General features: G+C 44.3%; 1 protein-coding gene across 2 annotated transcripts in view; it reads right to left on the reverse strand.

Moving 5' to 3' along the window:
- The window catches only part of ARHGEF40 (Rho guanine nucleotide exchange factor 40), a 507114-nt gene that overhangs the window by 18929 nt on the left and 467333 nt on the right, over window positions 1-20852 (reverse strand). For both annotated transcript variants that reach the window (XM_069633711.1, XM_069633710.1), the window contains exon 22: window positions 19233-19363. In XM_069633711.1, coding sequence (XP_069489812.1) covers window positions 19233-19363 — 131 coding nt within the window. The remainder of the gene's footprint in view (window positions 1-19232; window positions 19364-20852) is intronic.

Genomic DNA, 20852 nt, shown 5'->3' on the forward strand with positions numbered 1-20852 from the left:
AATCACAGGGGCAGTTGCGTTTAATCCTTTGGGGTATCATTTCCCAGGCATCATCTCATTTCACTTGTAGTCATCGTTGAAGGGCGCCCATATCATTTCTCTGCTTGGGGTAATCTCGTGGAGGGCTCCTGTGATATTCTCCATCTCATAGAGTTCTCTAGCTTTTCGGACCCAAGTTGACTCTGATGGGAGAATCTGTGATTTCCAGTTAATGGTGATGCAGATCCTCGCTGCCAGAAGTAGGAAGTGTGTCACATGGGGGGCACGCTTCCACCGATTTTCCTGTTCCTCCGAGCCGAATAGCACCAGTCTGGGGTCGCACTCTCGGGTGATCCCATCCACTTTTCTAATACAAGCCAATACCTCTTTCCAGTATGCCTGGGTTTTCGGGCAATACCACCACATATGCCAGGACTCAGCCTGGGCACCGCATCCTGGGCACCGCATCCTCTCCAACATTGGGGCCTTGTTTGCTCGAACATTTTGGAGAGTCTTTTGGGGGCATACTGCCATCTGTGCAGCAAGTGTATTCCGTCCAGTTTATATTGGGCAGAAATTGAGGTTTTGTATGCAGATTTGCACATTTGAGACCAAAGCCGATCAGTCATCATTGATCCCATGTCTTTCTCCCATATATTTTTCAGGGCATCAAGTTTGTTTCCTTTTGAGCTCAGTAGGGATCGATATAGCTGTGAGATGAGGCCCTTGGTTGCGAGGGATTCACTTAACATTTTCTCTATTGAGGTGAAGTCCCTCTGGATTTTCTCCTTCCATTTCAAGGGTTAATAACTCTCCTTTTAGTTGTAAGAACATGAACGCCCCCAGTGGTCTTTTTGCAGTCCTGTTTCCAGGTCCTGGATGGATATACATACATTGGCTTTGACGAATTGTCCCACTCTTTCAAGTCCTGCTTCATACCATTTCTGATAGCGCTGGGGGTCTTGGATTCCATTCCTGATGAGGGGAGCCCATGTACAGCTCAAGGGGGATGGCCATGTCGTGAGTCCCCTCATTTCCCCCTTGATCCCCCAAAGATGTAAGAGTGATCCCATTGCAAAGTGGTTGATTATACTGTTGGGGAAGGCCTTCTTTGGTGCCCATAGACACTCTCCGAGAGTTACAGGGCGCATTAAGTGGTTTTCGATGGAAACCCACTGTTTTTGTTTGTCTACCCTCAGATGTGGCACCAGGGCTCTCAGCTGGGACGTTCGATAATATGTGTATAGGTCCGGAAACCCTGTTCCACCTTCTTTCTTCGGTTAGATTAGGGCATTGTAGGCTATCCGCTGCTTTTTCTCTTGCCATAGAAATTTAATGAGCATGATTTTCATGTGTGCAAAGTGAATTCTGAAGATGGTGATAGGGAGCATCTGATACTGATATAGGAGTTTGGGGAGCATTACCATTTTTATGGCATTCAGGCGACCCAGCCATGATATTGTTAGCTTGTCCCATCTCTCCAGATGTTTTGTTTTCTCTGAGATTAGCGGCAGGAGATTTGCCTCAGATAGCTCTTCTCGGTGGTTGGGTGTCTTATACCAGAAGAGCGTCAATTTTTCCACATTAACTCTTAGACCGGCCCATTTGCCAAATTCCTGAATTGTTTGTAGCACTTTGGGTATGGTGGTCTGGGGTTCTGCCAGGTAGAGGAATATATCATCGGCGAACATAGCCAGTTTGTATTCCATGTCACCAATTACAGTGCCCCTGATTGCGCTCTCTTCCCTGATTACATTGCCCAGGGGTTCAATAGATAGAGCATAGAGGAGTGGGGATTGGAGGCACCCCTGTATGGTTCCTATGGTCATATTGAAATCTTTGGAGAGTTTATCATTTACAGTCACTTATCCAAGTGGGGCTCTATAGATTGCCTGGATCCCCTGTATAAATAGTTCTCTAAATCCCATGTTCTTAAGCATGGCCCAGAGAAAGCCCCACTCCACCCTGTTAAATGCCTTCTCTGAATCTATACTAAGAAGGCAATAATTCCCATCTAGACCCCTGGAGTGCTCCATGATGTCGAGAGTCTTTCGCATAGCGTCTGCTCCTTGTCTGCCTTTTATGAAGCCCACCTGCTCTGGGTGGATCAGGCAGGGCATTATCTCTTCCATCTGTGTAGCTAGGACCCTTACGTATTTCTTGGCATCATTATTTAAAAGCAAAATCGATTGGTTAGATTTACATTGTGTGGGGTTTTTTCCTGCCTTGTGGATTACCACTATATGGGCCAAGGAGAATGAAGGGGGCGCGCTGCTAGTTTCCTGAATGTGATTTAATAGACCAGTCAGGCGTGGGGCCATGATCTCAACAAGGTTCTTCTACTAAGTCCATTCTACTAATATGGACTTAGTAGAAATGAAGTTAAAGGCAAGAATGATGGACATAGAGCCAAGAGAAAAAGAACCATCCCTCAAAATGGATGACATGGAAAATAGAGAAAGGAGGTCCAACCTGCGTATATTAGGACTGGAGGAAAAGGAAGGAGAAACCCCACTCCAGGTTGAGAGAAAGGTCCAGGACATTTTAAACCAACTCTTTCTGGCGGATGGAGGCAAGAAGGTGCAAATTGAGAGGGTTCATAGGGGAGGAAGAGCTTACAGGCATGGACCACGCTCAATAGTTGTGAAATTCCTCAGCTTCAAAGAGAAATCAGAAATCCTTGTCAAAGCAAAGCACATGCAAGATATTGAATTTCAGGACTCAAAGATAAACATATTTCAGGACCTGTCAAGCTTTACCTTGGGATGAAGACAGGCATGTAGGCCCCTCACCCAGTGGCTCACTGAGCAGGCTATCCGGTATAGATGGGGCTACCCTTTTGACCTGACCTTGGAGTACAAAGGAGAAGACTAAAGAGGGGTCACCCCCGAGGAGGAGAAACAAGTCTTGAAACATTTGACAGAGCAAAACGAAGCCAGAGGCCCTGTCAGCCCCAAGGGGCCCAATCGCCCAGAGCGCAAACAGTGGAGGGGCCGCCACACAGGTAAAAAAGAAGCAAGGTGGGGAGAAAATACTCCAAGCTGAGTCCGGCATCTCCAACTATACCACCATGAAAAGGTAAAGGGCGGCTGATATCACGGGCACAAAACACATGCAGTACCGAGCATAAGGAACCAAAAATGCAATAGACACATAAAGTCAGAGTACACAGACCTGATCACCCGCACCAAAATTCTGTAGGAGCTCCGCTTAGGTCCCACGGGCTGTCACCTTCCCTCGGGAGCCCGAAAGCCCCTGTGAGCATTTACTTGTGGCCATTGGGAGTCGTGTGTCACTTCCAGCTTGTTCATTTGGCGCCTCTCACCAACAGGCCACCATGCTCCAGGCCATGTGGGGGAAGGGAATTTTGTTTACGTCTTGGTTTCTTCACGGTTTAGTCGCTGAATTGGAACTTCTGCTGTTTCGTTTATGCCTCTACACATAAATCCACTGTTTTCCTCGTAGAAATGTTTCTGGATTATCTGCTTGTCATCTCATTTGTCCCCGTTACGAGAGGAGCTGAGCTTCAGGCAGCCATTGCCTTCTGCGCCCCCTAGAAGATCTCCCATTTGCTGAGCTTTTTAAAAGAAGCATAAGCCATGCGCTAACCTTACCTGTAGAGATGTGTCATAGCCAGTTAGGTAGGTGTTAATTCATAGTACGGTAAGTCTTTGTTCAATACATAATCAGCCAACGCACACCTACAGAGTCTGGGCACTATCTCTCCCTCTCCCCCCTCTCTCTCAGCCCTCTCGTATCTACCTAGATGTACAGAGGCATTAATTCTACTTCAATGTTTTTATAGAGAAGCTGGGTCAGTCTTTGAGTACAGGAAGGAGGTCACTTATCCAAGTTCTTCGATCACAGTACGAAGAACAGGCAATACTTGCCCAGAACCCTGTTCCATGATGGTTCCATGAAGGTTCAGGACACTGAGTACAAAGTCTAGTCTTCAGCTTGTATAGTCCTTTCATTTGGTAGACAATGGGCCTCATTACGACCCTGGTGGTACGGTATGGTTGATGCCGGTATGGCACAAGCACCGGCCATACCATACCGCCTTATTCCGGGTTTCCCTCGAGGGTCCCTGACCGCCGCCAGGTCTGACCTGGCAGGTTGTGCAGCACACGCGAAGGAAACACATGGATGCACCGGCACCGTTATAAACGGTGCCGGTGCATCCATGCTCCTCATCCCCACTCTGCCCTATTGGGATAGGAGTTTGACGGTAGCCATGCCTGTAATGCATTGACCATACGAAGAGAATTGTAGAACTGTAAAAGCATTTCCGTTCTCATCCACGGTAGGATCAACATGAGAGAGACACAGAATTAATATGATTAATACAGGATTTACTAGTGTGGTGGGCTCCTTGAACTTCTCATGTTTACCTGTGAGTTTAGTGGGCTGCTAAGGACAAGTTGGCTGGGCTCTTTCCGAAGACCTCCCCAAGAGCAGATATGGCAGGTATCTGCCTGCTTGCTACTGCCCCAGGAACACAATATCTCCTTTTTAAAGGTTTTTTTTAGGTCCTCGAGTTAAAGGAGTAACCGCAGGACTGCAAAATCCACCATGCTTTCCCAAGGGAATTGATAAGGCATGGACCGGAGAAATCACTAATGCAAGAAAAAAGTGAAACTTGTGAACCCACCGAAGTTCCAGAGTTCAATAAGCCCTATAATTAAGATTTGAAGATTACCTGTAAAGGGACCGAGAGAAAGAAGTGTCCCATCTCTGTGCCTGCTTGGCTCCAGTGCAATGCTGGCTTTGCCATGGAGAAAGGGGAGAGAACAAGTGCAGCAGCACACAATCCGAGGAAGGAGAGTTCAAGATGGCGCCGAATATCTGGTGCATCTTCAACTCCTTGTCTAGTCTCATTGAACACCAATTAATTCCTCAACTGATTAGCCAGTCCAAGATCCCTACTAATGATTTCTTAATTAGACAGGTAAGGGATCGCAAGGGCAGAGCCTATCACAATAGAGGATTCAATATAAAAGGCTTAACCAATCTGGAAGAGGCAGGAAGCTGTGCCTCTGCCCCAGGTGAATGAAAGGGGCTGCCCAAGTCACAAGAGGCGAGAGCACCTGAGGAGGCAGACATGCCTAACCATGCTCCCGGGAGGACAAGGGAAACTACGGAGGAGAAGCCATTGTGGAGACTGAAGTTCTGGGAGAAGGATACAAACCTGTAGAATAAGAAATCCTGACCTGCTATCAGCACCTGGAGACATTGGCCTAGGCCGTGAAGAAGGCGTTTCCGCTCCTTGAGGACCTGGAAGGCCCTATCTATAATGCCATCCATGCCTGTGGCAGTAGGAGAAATATCGACTGCCCGAAAACCACCCAGACTGCGGAGGCGATACCCACTCCAAGTAGGAGGTTGATCAATTGAAATCCTGAAAGTCCAAAGTCCAGGATTGACTGTTTGTGAACCCTCCAATCCACAGTCAAGTAGGGATCATTTACAAATCCAAAAACTACAGGTAGGGAGGGAGCGGTTTGGTGAAACCTGCAGCAAAGACGAATAAGGGTGCAGGGAAAGACCTAAGTCTGCCATTCATCAAATCCAGCCCTACAGATTCACAAGAGGGGGAGAAGAAGTTATGAATCTAAAGGAGCCGGCATGGTTAGTCACAGAACACTAGATGGGGTGAGGTGCTGGCCAGGTCGGTGAAAGTAGAGAGGCTTGAAACTACAATGAGACTGTGAGTAACCAAGGCAAGAGCCTACCCACATGTAGTAATTCTGTTGATATTATAATAGGGACAGACCTATGAAGCATAGGTTAGGAACTTTCTGCTTTCCCTACCCTGGAACATGTTTCTTTATAAAGTAGGGTAACCTTATGTTCGAACATTTATTTGGCCACCTTTTGATGAGACTCTTCTTTGCAGGCTTAGGGTATCTCAAGGAGAGAGAAGAGACTGGTTTAAGCTTAGGAAACAAAACCTGTCAGAACACTTGAGTTAGAAGACCCCGGTGGAAAACCCATGTGGAGAGTCCAGTTGCTGTTGCCCTGCCAAATCCACTGTTTGTCTTAGAGTATCCATAATTAGTTCTAGTGTATTTCCCTAGAACCTATAGGCATTTACTCATATCCTACCTTCAGACAAGTTGTGAAATGAAGACCCTATGTGGTGTTGAACCTTATTAACATGCCTTCTTTGTCATTAGGACACTAGGAATTGTTACAACTTTGAGCCAAACAAGCCAATAGCAGAATAAAATGTCCATAACAATATAATGATGTTTCCTTTATTTTAATTGATGAGTCTTTAAGTTGCACAACCCCGTCAAGGTCCCAAAATATTTGGTTAGTTCACAGTCATTCATAGTGCTGGGGTTTTATGTGTATTCCCTGTACTTTCTCTGAGTGTCCTCGCATTGTAGGTCCTGGTCATCTGTTTCTCATGAAGAACCCTTTTTGGGCTCTCTAGTGCTCCACACACTAAGTGTGCTTGTCAATGTTGATTGAGGTAAACTAATCGGTGGCACAATATCAGCTTTTCCACCAGGTGGCTGGTAAGCCTGTTCTGTGTACAGTTTTAGGGTCATGATTCTTGCCACCTCCAAGAGTTAGGTTCCAGACTTTCTTTACCCAAGCCTTCCTCCTTAATGGGTTGCAACAATCTCATGTATAAGGATAACAGTTCTCCTCCCCCTGTCTCTCGTCTGCTCAACACTTTGCTGCATCAATGAATGAAGAGACTTTATTTCCACACATGTGTCAGGAAAGCCATACATTCACAATATAAATAAAGGCAAGATTAAAATACATTATTACAAAACACAGAAAAACGGATACTAAAACATAAACATAAAACTCAGTTCCTAATCATACTGAAACTTAAATATATAGAAATATATAGGTTTTTCTTTACATAAAAATACCAACACCGCCTCACATTAATATGGGTGCACAGTTACCATGATATACATAAAGAAACATATACAACTGAGTTTGAACTTCTCATTCTTTTTGGAATCTTTAGGAAGTGCTGCAAGCCATGTGCAACTGCCATTTCTGGGATCTATTTTAGGTAGAACATTCCTGGGCGACACTAAGTAAAATTGCATTTGCTTGTGATCTCAAATATTTTCAGCAAAATAATAGAAAATGCATCTCTCTCTCTCTTCACCACAAGGACAAAAAGGGCGTTTATCAGGTAGCTCGTTCAGGTTCTTCTATGTAAGTATGTTGTTCCCTATTTGGAGTAAACCAAATCTAAACTTTGTTAGCCATTGCCTATCCTTCAAGTTTGGTATCCAAGACAGATATTTCTTTCAATTTGCCAAACACGTTAAATTTGAATTGTCCAAGATCCTGCTTTTTATATGATCGTAATTATTTTCCTTAATTTCAGAATATCTTTTTCTAATCAGTGCTCTAAGAACTCCTGTGACCAAAGATGGTCATGCCTCCATTTCTCCTGAGCTTCCCCAAGTTAGGCTTGAGTATGGCCCTCCCTTTCGCCTTTGCTCCTCTCCAAGTCAGCTCTTCTCTGACTTCCTCGCAAACCCCCTTCTCGTGCAATCTCCTCTCTCTTTACCCTTCGCTGTGGGGCTCTTTCCTCCCTTCTCACCTTAACCCTTTAGGGACCTCTCTCTGGCCTCCTTTTTCCATTTTTCTACTTTCTCTTTGTTCGTTCCACATTCCATCATTTGAAACCTTCCTTGCGCCTTATTGCTTCCTACACCTCTCTTCGTACTCCTTCTACCTACTCTCTCATCACTGTATTTCCTATATAGGAATACACTTCAACATGTAGTGCTGTGTTCACTGTGAAAGCCTATTGTTAATGAACCATAGGGCAACACACTTGGATATGTAGTGCTGTGTTACCTGTGAACACATATTGTTAATGAACCACAGGGAAACACACTTGGATATGTAGTTCTATGTTCCCTGTGAATGCATATTGTTAATGAGCCATAGGGAAATACACTTGGATGTGTAATGTAATGTTTCTATGGGAAGCATACTGGTAATTAATTATAAGAGAAATGCACTTGGTGTACAAAAGTTAGAAACCATGGCATGGGTGAATCATGAAATGAGCTTGTAGATTGCATTGATCGTGGGCACACTACATTTAAGTGAGACATTATCAACGTAACTTTGTGATCACAAAGTAAGTGGAAAAAACACATGGGATTACAATGTTGGAAGAGGCAACAGGAGTTAGAAAAGCATGTGTCTACCCTACTGGAAGGAACACCAGGCTGGGAATTAATGATTCAAAGAGGATTGGGAGTAGCGATGTTTCTGAAAAAATGGCATGAATACACTGCCGAAAACCCTGATCTGCAATTCCCAGTGCATGGATCTTTTGACCTAGAAAAGATAGGATATTTAAGGGGCAGTACAAGCCACTAAGGGGGATCAGACCATTAGACTCCTGCAATGGGAAATATACAAGCAAAGGGAAGATTTTTCAAGACAATAAACTATGAGAAGAACACAGATTAAGAAACTTAAGTCACAAACTGAAAAAGAGAAAGCACACACATATGATCAGAAAGAGATCAAAAAGATTGTGATGAGGAAGTGTGTGAAGATACAAGGAGGATAAAGGTGTGTATGTAGACACGGCTTACCCCTCAGCCCCTGCACCTGAATCAAAAGTAACTTTAGAGTATGAGACAGATCTATTGTTAGAATGTGTAATGGTTAAACAACCTCCCCCAGCCCCCTGTCAAGAACCTAGTAACAAGGTGAACTCTTTGCCATCTCATGCCCAGAGAATTACAGCCCATGCCATGGAAACTGCGGAAAAGGTAGTAGTGGCATGGATTAAAAATGGGGTAGAAGGAGAGGAGTAAGCTAAAGTATATTTTCTGCAGGGACGAGATACGCCTGCATTTGCAATAGAACAGAGTATGTGCAAACAAATGTGGGAATTTCATTAAAAGATAAACACCAACGATGAGGAATATTCCCTGCCAGATAATTATGAGGACATAGACCGAGCAGTCAAGGAGTATACACTTAATGCAAAATTCTGTCCCGCAATAGTGTCAACTTTTTTATTTTGGATCATAAATGCCCCATCAAAGTCTATGGTAACCCAAGTGTTCCCCATGAGAGAAGTGCCTAGGTTTGACAATGATAATCCGACACACCAGGTTCATGTCCCTTGCAACTGTATGGAATTACTGTCCTTTGCTAAAGATTATCCAGATATTAGACAAAATCCAGAACAGTGGTACACCCAGACATACCGGGTACTTAAAACAGGTCCGCTCACATTGGGAGATATTGATCAGCTATTTTCATGCATTCTACCAGCAGATATATGGCACCAATACAAAATGCAAGACAGTTTCGATCCTGCCATAAAGTGGGAAGAGGTGATAGAAGCATTAGGGAAAAGGGGGGAGACTGGGGAATTGGCACAATAAATAATAGCTCTTCCAGCGCTATTGATAACGCGTATCCAGCAAGTGGCTCCCTGCAAGCAAATGAATTGAGATAAACTGACTTCATTTAGCGGAATCGACATGGCTATGCCAGAGGGACAGAAAGACTTTTGTTCACATTTTGTAGAAGGATTGATGCCTTATTTTAAAAAATTATATGCAAACTTATGAGTCGACATGGCCAACACAAACTGCTGCCCAGATTTTGACTATGTCTAGGTACTATGCAAATCGCCATGCTAAAGATAAAGGGGAGAAAGAAAAGAAAATGAAGGAATTAAAAGCAAGGGCGCTAATGCAACAGGCTTTTCCAGAAAGAGGCAATCCAGAAAGATCCAATATGCGCATACAAACGGGAAAAGTAATGTATAGAGGAGGAAGAAGTGGTATTGCCCTGCCAAATATGGGAGCAGGTATGATAGACACAGGGTGTCATTTTTGTAAGGCAGAAGATCACTGGATAATGGAGTGTCCTTTGCACCGGAGAGGGCACAGACGTTCTTATGGGCGAGGAATGACAAGGGGAATCTTTTTAAGAACTGAGGCTGGGAACAGTGTAGTAACAAATACTGGAACATCAGAAGAGAATAATGAGCAGCAGCATCATTATTTTGACCCTAGGCAAGGTCAGCCATATTCAGCTAGGGATTATTATAAGGATGATTACAGTGCCATGAATTACACAGCATAGAGCTTCCCTAGAGAGGGAAGAGGGTGCATAAGTATTCCTGTTGATTCAAAAGGGCCATTTGTAAAAGCTACAGTGCAAGGCAAACGGGCAGCATTCCTCCTTGATACAGGTGCATCTAATACATCAATTTCCAACAAATTAGTGCCCATATTCCCCTCTCTGGGAAAGTAAACACATCAGTGGGATTCTCTGATAATCCGGTACAAAGTTCAATATCTGACCCTGCACAGTTTAGCATAGGTCCTATATCTTGCATGGTACAGCTTGTTGTCACTGATAAATGTGCTTTAAATCTGTTGGGAATGGATTTGTTAAAACATTTGCATGCTAACATTTACTGTTCGCCCGATGGAGTATACCTAACATGTAATGCTGAGTCCTTTTTCAAATGTTTTTTTTACCGTTACTAATGTACTGCCACCTGAACTTAAGGGAATTGACCCTGTGATATGGGCTACGGGATCTCATGACGTAGTATGTATGGTATTTGATCCAGTAAAAATAAGAGTCTAGCCCAGTGCCATATTACCGCAAATTCTGCAGTATAAAATACTGAAGGAAGGGCTGGAAGGAATTAAGTCTGTAATACAGGATTTGCTAGTTAAAGGGAGTTTAAAAGAAATTGTGGGGAGTCCCTGCAAGAGGGCAATTCTTCATATACAAAAACTAATTGATGGGAAGCCCTGTGTTCCAGCAAAATGGAGACTAATACTTGATCTCTGAGCAATAAATAAAATTGTAGAACCACAATATCCAGTGATACCGGACATGACTTCCTTGTTTACCATGATACCACCTTCAGCTCAATATTTCCCGGTTATAGACTTTAAAAATGTTTTCTTTAGCATTCCGATCCATGAAGACAGTCGGTATTTATTTGCCTTTAAAGTTGGAGGGAGGGTCCCATACCTTCTGTAGGACCCCGTAAGATTACACTGAAAGCACAAGTATTTACAGCCAAGCACTGAATATACAGCTAGACATGTCCACACCAAATACAAATACTACACTGCTTCAACATGTTGATGATTTGTTGATAGCTGCAGATACCCTGGAACAATGCATGGATTGCACTGTACCGTTATTACCATTTTAGCACCATTGGGACATAAAGTGTCCTTAAATAAATTGTAGTTTTGCAAAAACTCAGGTCACCTATTTAGGACATTTGTTGTCAAAAGGAGAGTGTAGACTACACAAACAGAGCATAGAGGCTATAATAAAGATACCTGTTTCTATCACACAGAAAGATGTCAGAGGTTATATGGGGATTATTTAATTTAGAAGGCAATGGATTCCCAATTTTTAACTTTAAGCAAAACCACTGTCAGAACACTGAGCAGCACCCCAGGTCCCTTGCCATGGACTGCTGCTCAGCAAGAGAGTTTTGATGTTCTAAAATCTGCATTGTGTAACTCACCTGCGTTGGGCACCCCCGATTAAACTAAAACATTTACGTTGTTTGTGCATGAAAAGCAAGGCTGTGCCTTATCTGTACTAACTCAACAGCAAGGGGGTAAAAACAGACTGTGTGCATATTTTTGTTCAACATTGGACCCAGTGGCAAAAGCACTTCCAAATTGTTTAAGGGGTGTGGGGCTGCAGCCATTTCTATAAGACAAGCAGATGCCCTAATATTGGGACAAAAAGTTACATTGTCTGTGCCACATGCAGTTGATATTCTATTGAATAGAACTAAGAAACAGCACCTGACAAATGGCAGGTTGACTAGATGTGAGCTGACCTTATTGGCACCAAATATTGTCTTACAATGATGTAACACTCTAAATCCTGCCACATTGCTACCCCTCCCATGGGTGAATAAAAGGTAATGCACAATTGTATGTTAATAACAGATGAGGAAATAAAGGGACGGGTAGACTTGATGGATACTCAATTGACAATCCTGATGGCACATTGTATGCAGATGGTTCATGTTTTAAATTACCAACTGGTACTACCAAAGCAGCATATGCTATTAAAACATTGAAAACAATTGTTGAGGCTTGTTGAATATCTCAGCATTCTGCCCAGGCAGCTGAAATCATTGCCTTTACCAGAGCTTGCGACTTAAGCTCTGGTCTTGTAGTTAATATCTTTACTGACAGTCACTGTGCATTTGAAGTAGCTCACAACTTTGGCCACTTATGAGCTGAGAGAGGATTTTTTACTTTAAATAGGACAAAGATAGAGCATGGTACCTTAATTTCAAATTTATTGTATGCACTGACCCTGCCAATAAAATTAGTTGTCATTAAATGTAACACTCATAAGGCCATTGCAAACTATATAGGGAGAGGTAATGCCTTTGCTGACCAAATTGCAAAGGCAACGGCACAGTCCCCTGTATCACCTATGTATATTACACACATGATGCAGACAGAGCATATTGTATTTGATAATACCCTTGAAACAGCGTGAAACATTCAGGCTGAGGCCACTGAGCAAGAGCTACAGGATTGGAAACTGCATGGGAAAATTATAGATGGGTGTTGGGCGGATTCACGGAATGAACACAGATAGAAGTTACTGAATAAATATAAAACCCTATTATTGTCTCATGCCCATGGTCCCCCTCATGCAGATGGTATGTTTAGTCTGCTAACCACAGTATGGAGTAACACTAAATTAAGGCAAGCAGCAATTGTGTATTGTAGAAACTGTGATGTTTGTGCTGTTCATAATATTAGTAAGGGAGAAGGTGCATCAAAAGGACATTTTAGACCTCAAGAGTTCCCTTTTGAAGCCCTGCAAATGGACTTCATTGAATTGCCTCCATGTCAAGGAAAGATATATGCATTAGCAGTAGTATGTTTGTTCAGCAAATAGGTAGAAGCATTCACATTAGAAGATAACACTGTTTTGAACACTACAAAGGTGTTAGTTAAGGACTATTTATTCTGATTTGGGTTGCCACACCCAGTTTGGAGTGATAACAGTGTTCATTTTGATAATATCACTATGTATTTGGTATGTAAGGCATTAGGCATCGGGCAGAAATTGCATGCCATATACCATCCACGAGCAGCCGGATTGGTGAAGAGAATAGATTCTACCCTAAAAAATAAACTGGCAAAAGTCTGCGCCAGTAGCACCCTAGCATGGGTAGATGCACGTCCGTTAACATTATTCCCAATGAGAAATATTGTGCATTCAGGTGTTGGATTAACTCCTTACGAAGCAGTCATGGGCCGGCCAGCTAATGTGTGGGGTGTGCCAAATACAAAGCGTTCAAGTATTGTACCTTACCCTTTGTTGATAGATTACTGTAAGGAGCTGACTAAAACATTATTTGTTCTTTGCAAACAGGTCACTGACAAATTGTCAAAACCACTGGAGGAGCCAGGACACAGTATTCAACCAGGCGACTGGATTTTTGTGAAGAACTTCCAGCGAACATTTGGGTTGCAACCCAGATGGAAGTGCCCAGCACAGGTGCTGCTGACCACTCAGACTGCTGTGAAGTGCATTGGCCTTAAAAGCTGGATCCACACCAGTCACGTGAAGCGTGCACCATGCTCGTTATTGCCTGCCCTTGAGGATAGTACATTGCCTGGTAAGGAGACCCAAAAGCCCCCTCACTGTGGTGAGACTATTGACCTTTGCAAAGACAGTGTGCCTGAGGAGGACATTAGTGGACCAATAGTAGAACAAAGACACAACTTGAGACAGAGGAAGCTGTAAGCGGAACTACAGACTGTGAACAGGAATTCTGTTCCTGAAGAATCGCAGCCTGGTGGTGAGCCCACCATCTTTTGGACTATCTAAGCGGTGAGATAGAGAAAAAAGAGTCACTGCATAAAAATGGCAGTGTTATTGCAGCCTGTTCCTTTGCCTTACCTATTACGTGGTTGAAGAAATACAATATGCCACGGCAAGAGAATACCGTTATATGACTCAATAACAGTCCATCCAATGAGGAAGGAAAGAATAAGTGGTATACGACCAAGACCTTTATTTATGTCATGTTGATTTTTATTACACTATGTGTTATTGGGGGGTGGTTATTGGTAGAATATATTGTGTATACAGCTGTCCCCAAAAGCACTTTTGCTGTGCCTACTTTACCACTGTGCAAAAATATCACAGGGAGACATTTATGGAGAAAAATACTTTAGTTTCACTGCTACATAACACACATGAAATCATCAACAGAAGCAATTGTTATATTTGTCTGAATTACCCAGCCTATGCTGGCGAAGGCCTACCATTGCAGCAGCTCCCACTACTATTCTCCACCTCATGTTATGCACTGCATATAACTGTGGCTAGGAGAGGACCTCCTTTTGCTAGCATAAATGCAGAAATAGGTGGCAGCAAGCATCACTTGCCAGAAATCCTGTATCAGTATCTTAATGAGCATCTTCTTAAAAAGGAGGGGTGTAAGGGTGTCACTATGCCTAATGGAGTTTCTCCATGAATGGACCTGTTTCCCAGGGAATGGCAGAAATTGTATTTTCTTTTGAATGTGTCATCATAAAGCAATCAAGTCTTTCTACTGTCTTCACATGCACCTACTCTCCATATACGAAACAATACTGTTTTAGGCAGTGTTTGCATCTACAGCAGTGGTACAAAGGATATGGGGTTTAACTTGAACTGTAACTATACATCGCACCTGCCAGCTAAAGTCTTTCAAGACCCTCTCTATATAGGGGAATCAGTGTATTTTATTTGCGCTACTACTGCATATTCTTGGTTACCTTCTAACTGGGCAGGGGAATTTCATATGGGGGTTGTGTTGCCTGCTATGACAGTGAACGATAGCCATTATTCTTCTCTCCCATGACAAAAGCGTTATGCATAGCAGGATGATACTGGACCAGGGGTAATGGGAGATATCCTTAAAGCAATCGTTCCATGGTTTGGCCCTTCTGTTAATTCCAGAGATGTATGCAGATTGCCAGGATTGCTAGAAGCCACTATGAATGAAACATAAGATGCCCTTAATAATATCACTATCGAGTTAAAAGCTGTACGCCTTGTAGCATTACAGAACAGGGCAGCACACAATATGATTTTGGCAGAGAAGGGAGGCGTTTGTCAGATTTTTGAAGAAGAATGCTGTTCATTTATACCTGACTCCTCCCACTCTGTGTGCCATGCCAATAATAATCTCCAGAGGATTGCAAGCCAGGCACATTTCCCCACTGGTACACAAGACATCGGTGGATCTTTATGGTCCTTAATAGATACATTTGGGTGGAAACTTTTTTCTGTTATTTTTATTTTTAGCTATGTTTCTTTTTGTATGTCTGTGTATTAATTGTGTGCCTGCCTTGGCCTCATGTCTCAGACAACAAGTAACTTCATGACCCACCTCAAATGCTTCTATTCAAGGGAATGTGTGTAAAGACCGGAGGGGGGTGTCTGTGCTCCTGATCTCGATATGGTAGAGGAGAGGCACAGAGGACCCCAGCCAAGATTCTCTATTAAGGTAACAATGGATGAGCAATGAAGGCCTAGCTTCTCAGGAGGTGATGCAGGCTGGTTCCTAAGTACAGTGTAGTCCCCAAGCACCCACAAAAGAATGTCCGCACACTGTATTAGTTAAAACACAGTCTTTATATAATTAATATTCAAGGTTATGTACAAGATCACGATAACTCACTTTGTGCTCGGTTTTCTATAAATGCAAATTATATTATTCTTTTATTGTTTGGTTTGTATAAACCTTTTACAATTTACATCATACATGCAAAATGCAAATTTATACAGTTCTACCTGGTACCCCAATTACTATTCGATCACTTTAAAGTGCATCAACTGTACGGTTAAATGTCACACAAATCAGTTTGTAAAGGAAACCAACCATAGATATAAGAGGAAAGCAGTTGGTTAAAACAATTGGCAGGATACTGGCCCTGTTACATGGACACCGTTCTGTGTGGAGATCCCCCCACCTGGGCAACCTTTAAAATAAAGATATAGCACAAGCCCAGTCCATATATTGTTCACAAGAGTCTTCCCAATAGTTCAACAACCCCAAAGTTCCTGGCGTTGTAGCGTTCCTCGTCAGCGAATCAACGGCCCTTCTTGAGTGCCCTCCCTTTAAGGCAAGGGTCACGGGTCGTCGAACGTCAGGCGAAGAACAGGGTGAACTAAGGCAGTGAAGTGGCAGCTTCTTTCCTAGTGATGCTCGTCGACGGGGAATCGTAAACATCCTGCCAGGAAGAGGCGTGCGGGGGTTCTGGACCTCAAAGAGTTTGAAGAACTGTGGCACAGCAAGGGCGCCGAGTCGTCGGCGTCTCTGTGGTCTCTGGGTGGCGGGAAACCTACCAACGGATGCTCCTCGGCACACCGACGGCCTGGCCTTCTCGGCGGGATAAGGCAGGTGGCAGTGCGGACGAGCGCATCCGTGAATCGAAATTTCTCAGGCAACGGGAGCACGGTGGCTCCAGTTGGCGATGGCGGTCGTCGGCGGTGGTGGACAACAGTCCGGGCGCTTCTCTTTGGGATTCCGCGGCAGTCCCCATCTCCGGTCGGCAGCCTTTCGTAGGTCCGTCTAGCAGGGAGCTTTGGCAAAGATCAGCTGGTGCACGATGGTCCCTCGTAGCTCGGGAAGAGGACGCCTTAATAGGTTCTCTCTGGGTCAGTCCTTGGAGACACAGCAGCTTTCAGATTGATGAAGAAGAGCAACGGCAATTCTTCTCTTCCTTCAGGGCTTCAAGGTCAAGCTTCAGTTTCACTCCGGTTACTCTTCGTAGTTTGGACTTCATCTTCTGAACACGACTCCTAGCAGTGAGAGGTCCCCAGATATACTGGTGATCTCCCATTCATTCTGCTGGGCCACACGCAAGCATCCAATTACTTCGAAGGGCATTCAGCAGTCAGTCAGCCAATCAGGCACACAGTGCATTCACGCCATTCTTCTCCATCCAGACACTCACAACATAGAATGTGGATTTGGACAAATACCACGTCATTCATCACTACACACTGCATTCATACCAGTTTGGGGCAGGGCTGTCTCAGCCATTGTGTCAAACACTAGATACCATACATCCACAACAAGAAGTGTAGATTCGTCACACACTCCATTCACCCAGATCCCACCCAAAGGTGTACCCACAACATACGGTCATTGGGAAGGCTCCAGCCTGTCTGGTCGGCACTTCCCCACACTACCATGGAACATCCACCCAACAGCCAGTCAGGGGGGAGGGACAGAGTCAGGGCTTCCTGGGACTTTGGGAAGATCAAGGTAACAGGCGATGGAAGGGAAGAGGCCACGGGGGTCCTCTTGTCTCCATCAGGAATCTACCAATTCCAATGACAGGGCCTGGGCATCCCAAAATGGAGGACGCTCAGGGCACCAGTCAATTCAGCACGGAGCTGCCACCAGCCCATACCCTGCTCTGTGGCCCACCCAGAGGTGGCCAAATACATACACTAGGGGCACAGGGTTGTACTCCCACCCATGGGTGCCGTAAGGGTATCCCATGGGTCTGTACCCAAACCAAAAGAGAGAGCTGCACCACCAGGAGTCACACATGAACTCCTGCGCAGAAAACACGACAGAACACACGATAAAAAGCAGCAAAAGATAAGGATACAGAGGCCCTGTCCCTCCGATGCATTTCCAGCATCGCAATGTGTTTCCAGAAATGTAAGCTATAGATATGGAAGATTAGGTTAATATATGAATTGGGTGCAGTTGGAGAATTATGTTAAAAAAAGGATTAATTGTTAGCAGTATTTATTAAAACTGTAGGCTTTGCAAGTGTGTAACATCAATTCTTCAAAAACTGTTAACTGCGAAAATGTTTTGAAGAAGCCTTAGCATGCAAAAACACAGAATGTCCTTGCTAGGTCACAGCTGTTGGGCCTGCCTCAAGAGCATGTATGAAGAGTGTTAAATTAGCCAAGATAATGTTGTAGGGAGAAAGGTGAAACTAGAGCTGCAGTTCAATTTTAGCCCAAAGTCAATGGCTGTCGTATTGTAATAAATGTTATAAAATATATACATACTCTCTTGCTGAATGGGGGGGGGGAGAGACAGAAAGAGAGGGCTCAGATGGTGTCTTCACATCATTCTGAGTAAAGATATAGCTGTTAATAAACCAGTATCTCTCTCTCTCTCTCTCTCTCTCTCTCTCTCTCTCTCTTTCTCTCTCTCTCTCTGAGTGTTTAAAACCAACACTCTGTCCTGGTGCTTCATGGTGTCGTGAAATTATTTGCTAGACTCAAAGGAAAATAGGAGTATTATTTTGTATTATTTAACACCTCTGCTTACACTCCTTCTACTTTCATCTCTTCTCCTTTTTTCCCTCCATCTTGACTCCTTTGTCTCTTTTCACTTCTTATTTCACCTCATTCAACTCACTTAGTAACTTGTTTGCTGCATCCTTTACCCTCACAATGGTCAGAACAGCTAGTGTCCTTCTTGGTATCCAGCCTAATCTCAAGCGAGAACATGTGTGTGTGTGGTCTTATTACCTTTGCATAAAGATTGGAGCAACTGCACCCTTTTGTTGAGCTCAGCTCTGTATTCTAACTGTGTGCAGTGGTATGCAGCGACGCAGAATGGACCTTCTTAAGGCTCAACCACTATCTTGAACGGAAACTGCACAATCAACACATAGCCTGGCAGGCTGTCCTCACACTCCTACTGCCAAACCGAAATAACTCGATCTTGCTCAGTACATGAGCCAACCGACATGACTCAATCACTATGGTTAGATGACATAAGAGCCTTTCCGATTATACTCTCAGCAAAAGACCTCCAAATGGGATGATAAAGAGAGGCTTTTCGATGTGTTTAGTTTCCCCTGGCACCAGGAGTTCCTCTTAAAGAGGAAGGGTATTTATGCGAATGAAGCAAGTGGCCATACACAGCCGTGGACTTGGGGTGAGGTGGCCCTGTCAAGGGTCCATCCATGCATGTTCTCTGTCCCTTGCACCACTTTTCAGGAAGTGGCACATGGCCTAGGAGGCCACCCCATCAACTACCCCCAAGCAATGTCAGGGTGCCTCACCCAATCACCATCCGGCCTGAATATGTGTGTTTGCAACAGCGTCTCTATTGTGTATGCTATGGCTGTGATGGAACCAATGGAACTAATGTATTTGTCAAACACATTACTTTCCCACCAGTAAATGAAAAACACCACCTGTTTAATGACGAGACCATTACATACCGTGGGTTGATGCCCTTGTCCGAATCGTGGGATAAAAAGTGAGCGGTTCTGGTTTTTTCCTACTCCCAGGATAGTTGATTTACTGTCTCTCTGGCTTTCGCTGCATGCAACAGAACTTAATGTATCAGCCCCTGCAACATGAGAAGAGATTGTTTCATAAACATGATTCTCTTGCACACAATGCAATGTTTCCACAGGAAAGGGAGGGCTTGGAAAGCAAGAGGGAGACTTCCAAAATATAGAAATGTAGAGCAACCCTGTAACATCCTGTTAAAGAGAGATTGACACATAGAAAAGCAGACTTCATGGGTAAGGAAGTGGTGCATTATGACCCACAACAGGAAGTGGGTAAGAGGAATATGATAGCTGCATGTGGGTACACACACAATAGGGGGAAGCAACTGTACTGACAGAAATGCAAACACATACAGGAAGATCTGAAGACAATACACATAGGAAATGTGAGGTACATGGCAAACAACAAAGTGATATCTTCACAGAGAAGTGGTAGAGGATGGAATGTAGCAGCTAAAACAGGTAGTAGGGCAGAACAAGTCATGAAGCATTGCTACAGATGGGCTGAGAGTTTGAGGGAGACGGTACAGGTGAATCAATGCAATTTCTGTTGTATTCCTAGTCTGAAGGTTCCCCTTCTATACTGCTGATATATATTTCGCAGAAGGGTGGGGGCCAAAGTCGTTTGCAGAGCAAGACATCGAAACCATGAGAAGCCAAGGTACACTAGCACTAGCAAATTGACCCCTATTGGGCCCCACACGTAGGCCCTGTCTCCCAGAAAACATGCTAGACTGTCTCTAGTATGTTACTTTTTAGCAGCCTACCATGAGGAGTGTTGTTAGCGGCTGTCAGCACCAGAGACATGGACAGTGTAGGGCGTGAGCAGGAAACGCCCACCCAAAATCTGTAAATGCCCACTCAGCAGCGCTACGGGTCATTTACAGATGTTAACATCACTTCAGTGGGCCCAACTACATTAGCTTCAGGCCCCACGTGTTAGACAATACTGGCAACGCCTCTGGCCAGCATTGCGGTGCTGCTTGACGCTGTTGGTCCGTCGCTGGGTCCTCTCTCTAGTACAGCAGTGTAGCGCCATGGCAATCTGAATACTATGGACGTCTCGCGATGGTGGCACTGGTGTCTCTTTGATGCTCCGGTTATTAGAATCGGCACTGCTCTACTTGACCTCGACCCTCCCACCCCCGGCTCCTCGCAGCTTTTGAGGCCTCTCAGAGCATCCTCAATCTCCACATTTAGTTCGTACCACAGGACAGAGGTGAAGCATGAGAGTTAACAGCGGGGGATTATGATTGGCGTATTAGGCGCATGTGTGCAGGGGAGGATAGCTCAGGGGCAACGTGCTTGCCTTGAAAGCAAGATGAGGTGGAGCAACACAGGTTCGATCCCAGGGTCTGCGCTTAGAAACCTCTGGGTGTTAAGCGCGTTATAAAAAAACAATTATAATTACGGAGCCCTAGAGCGTGAGGTGACAGAGTGCCTACAGTATGTCACAGAAGAGGGGACAATCTGTGAAAATACTTTGTGCAGCGTGTGCACTTTGTGTATTAGTGTGCACTTCTATGTGTTCTGTACATATTCTGT

The sequence above is a fragment of the Ambystoma mexicanum genome, chromosome 13 (assembly GCF_040938575.1).
Source record: "Ambystoma mexicanum isolate Mex_15411 chromosome 13, UKY_AmexF1_1, whole genome shotgun sequence".
Classification (NCBI taxonomy): Eukaryota; Metazoa; Chordata; class Amphibia; order Caudata; family Ambystomatidae; genus Ambystoma; species Ambystoma mexicanum.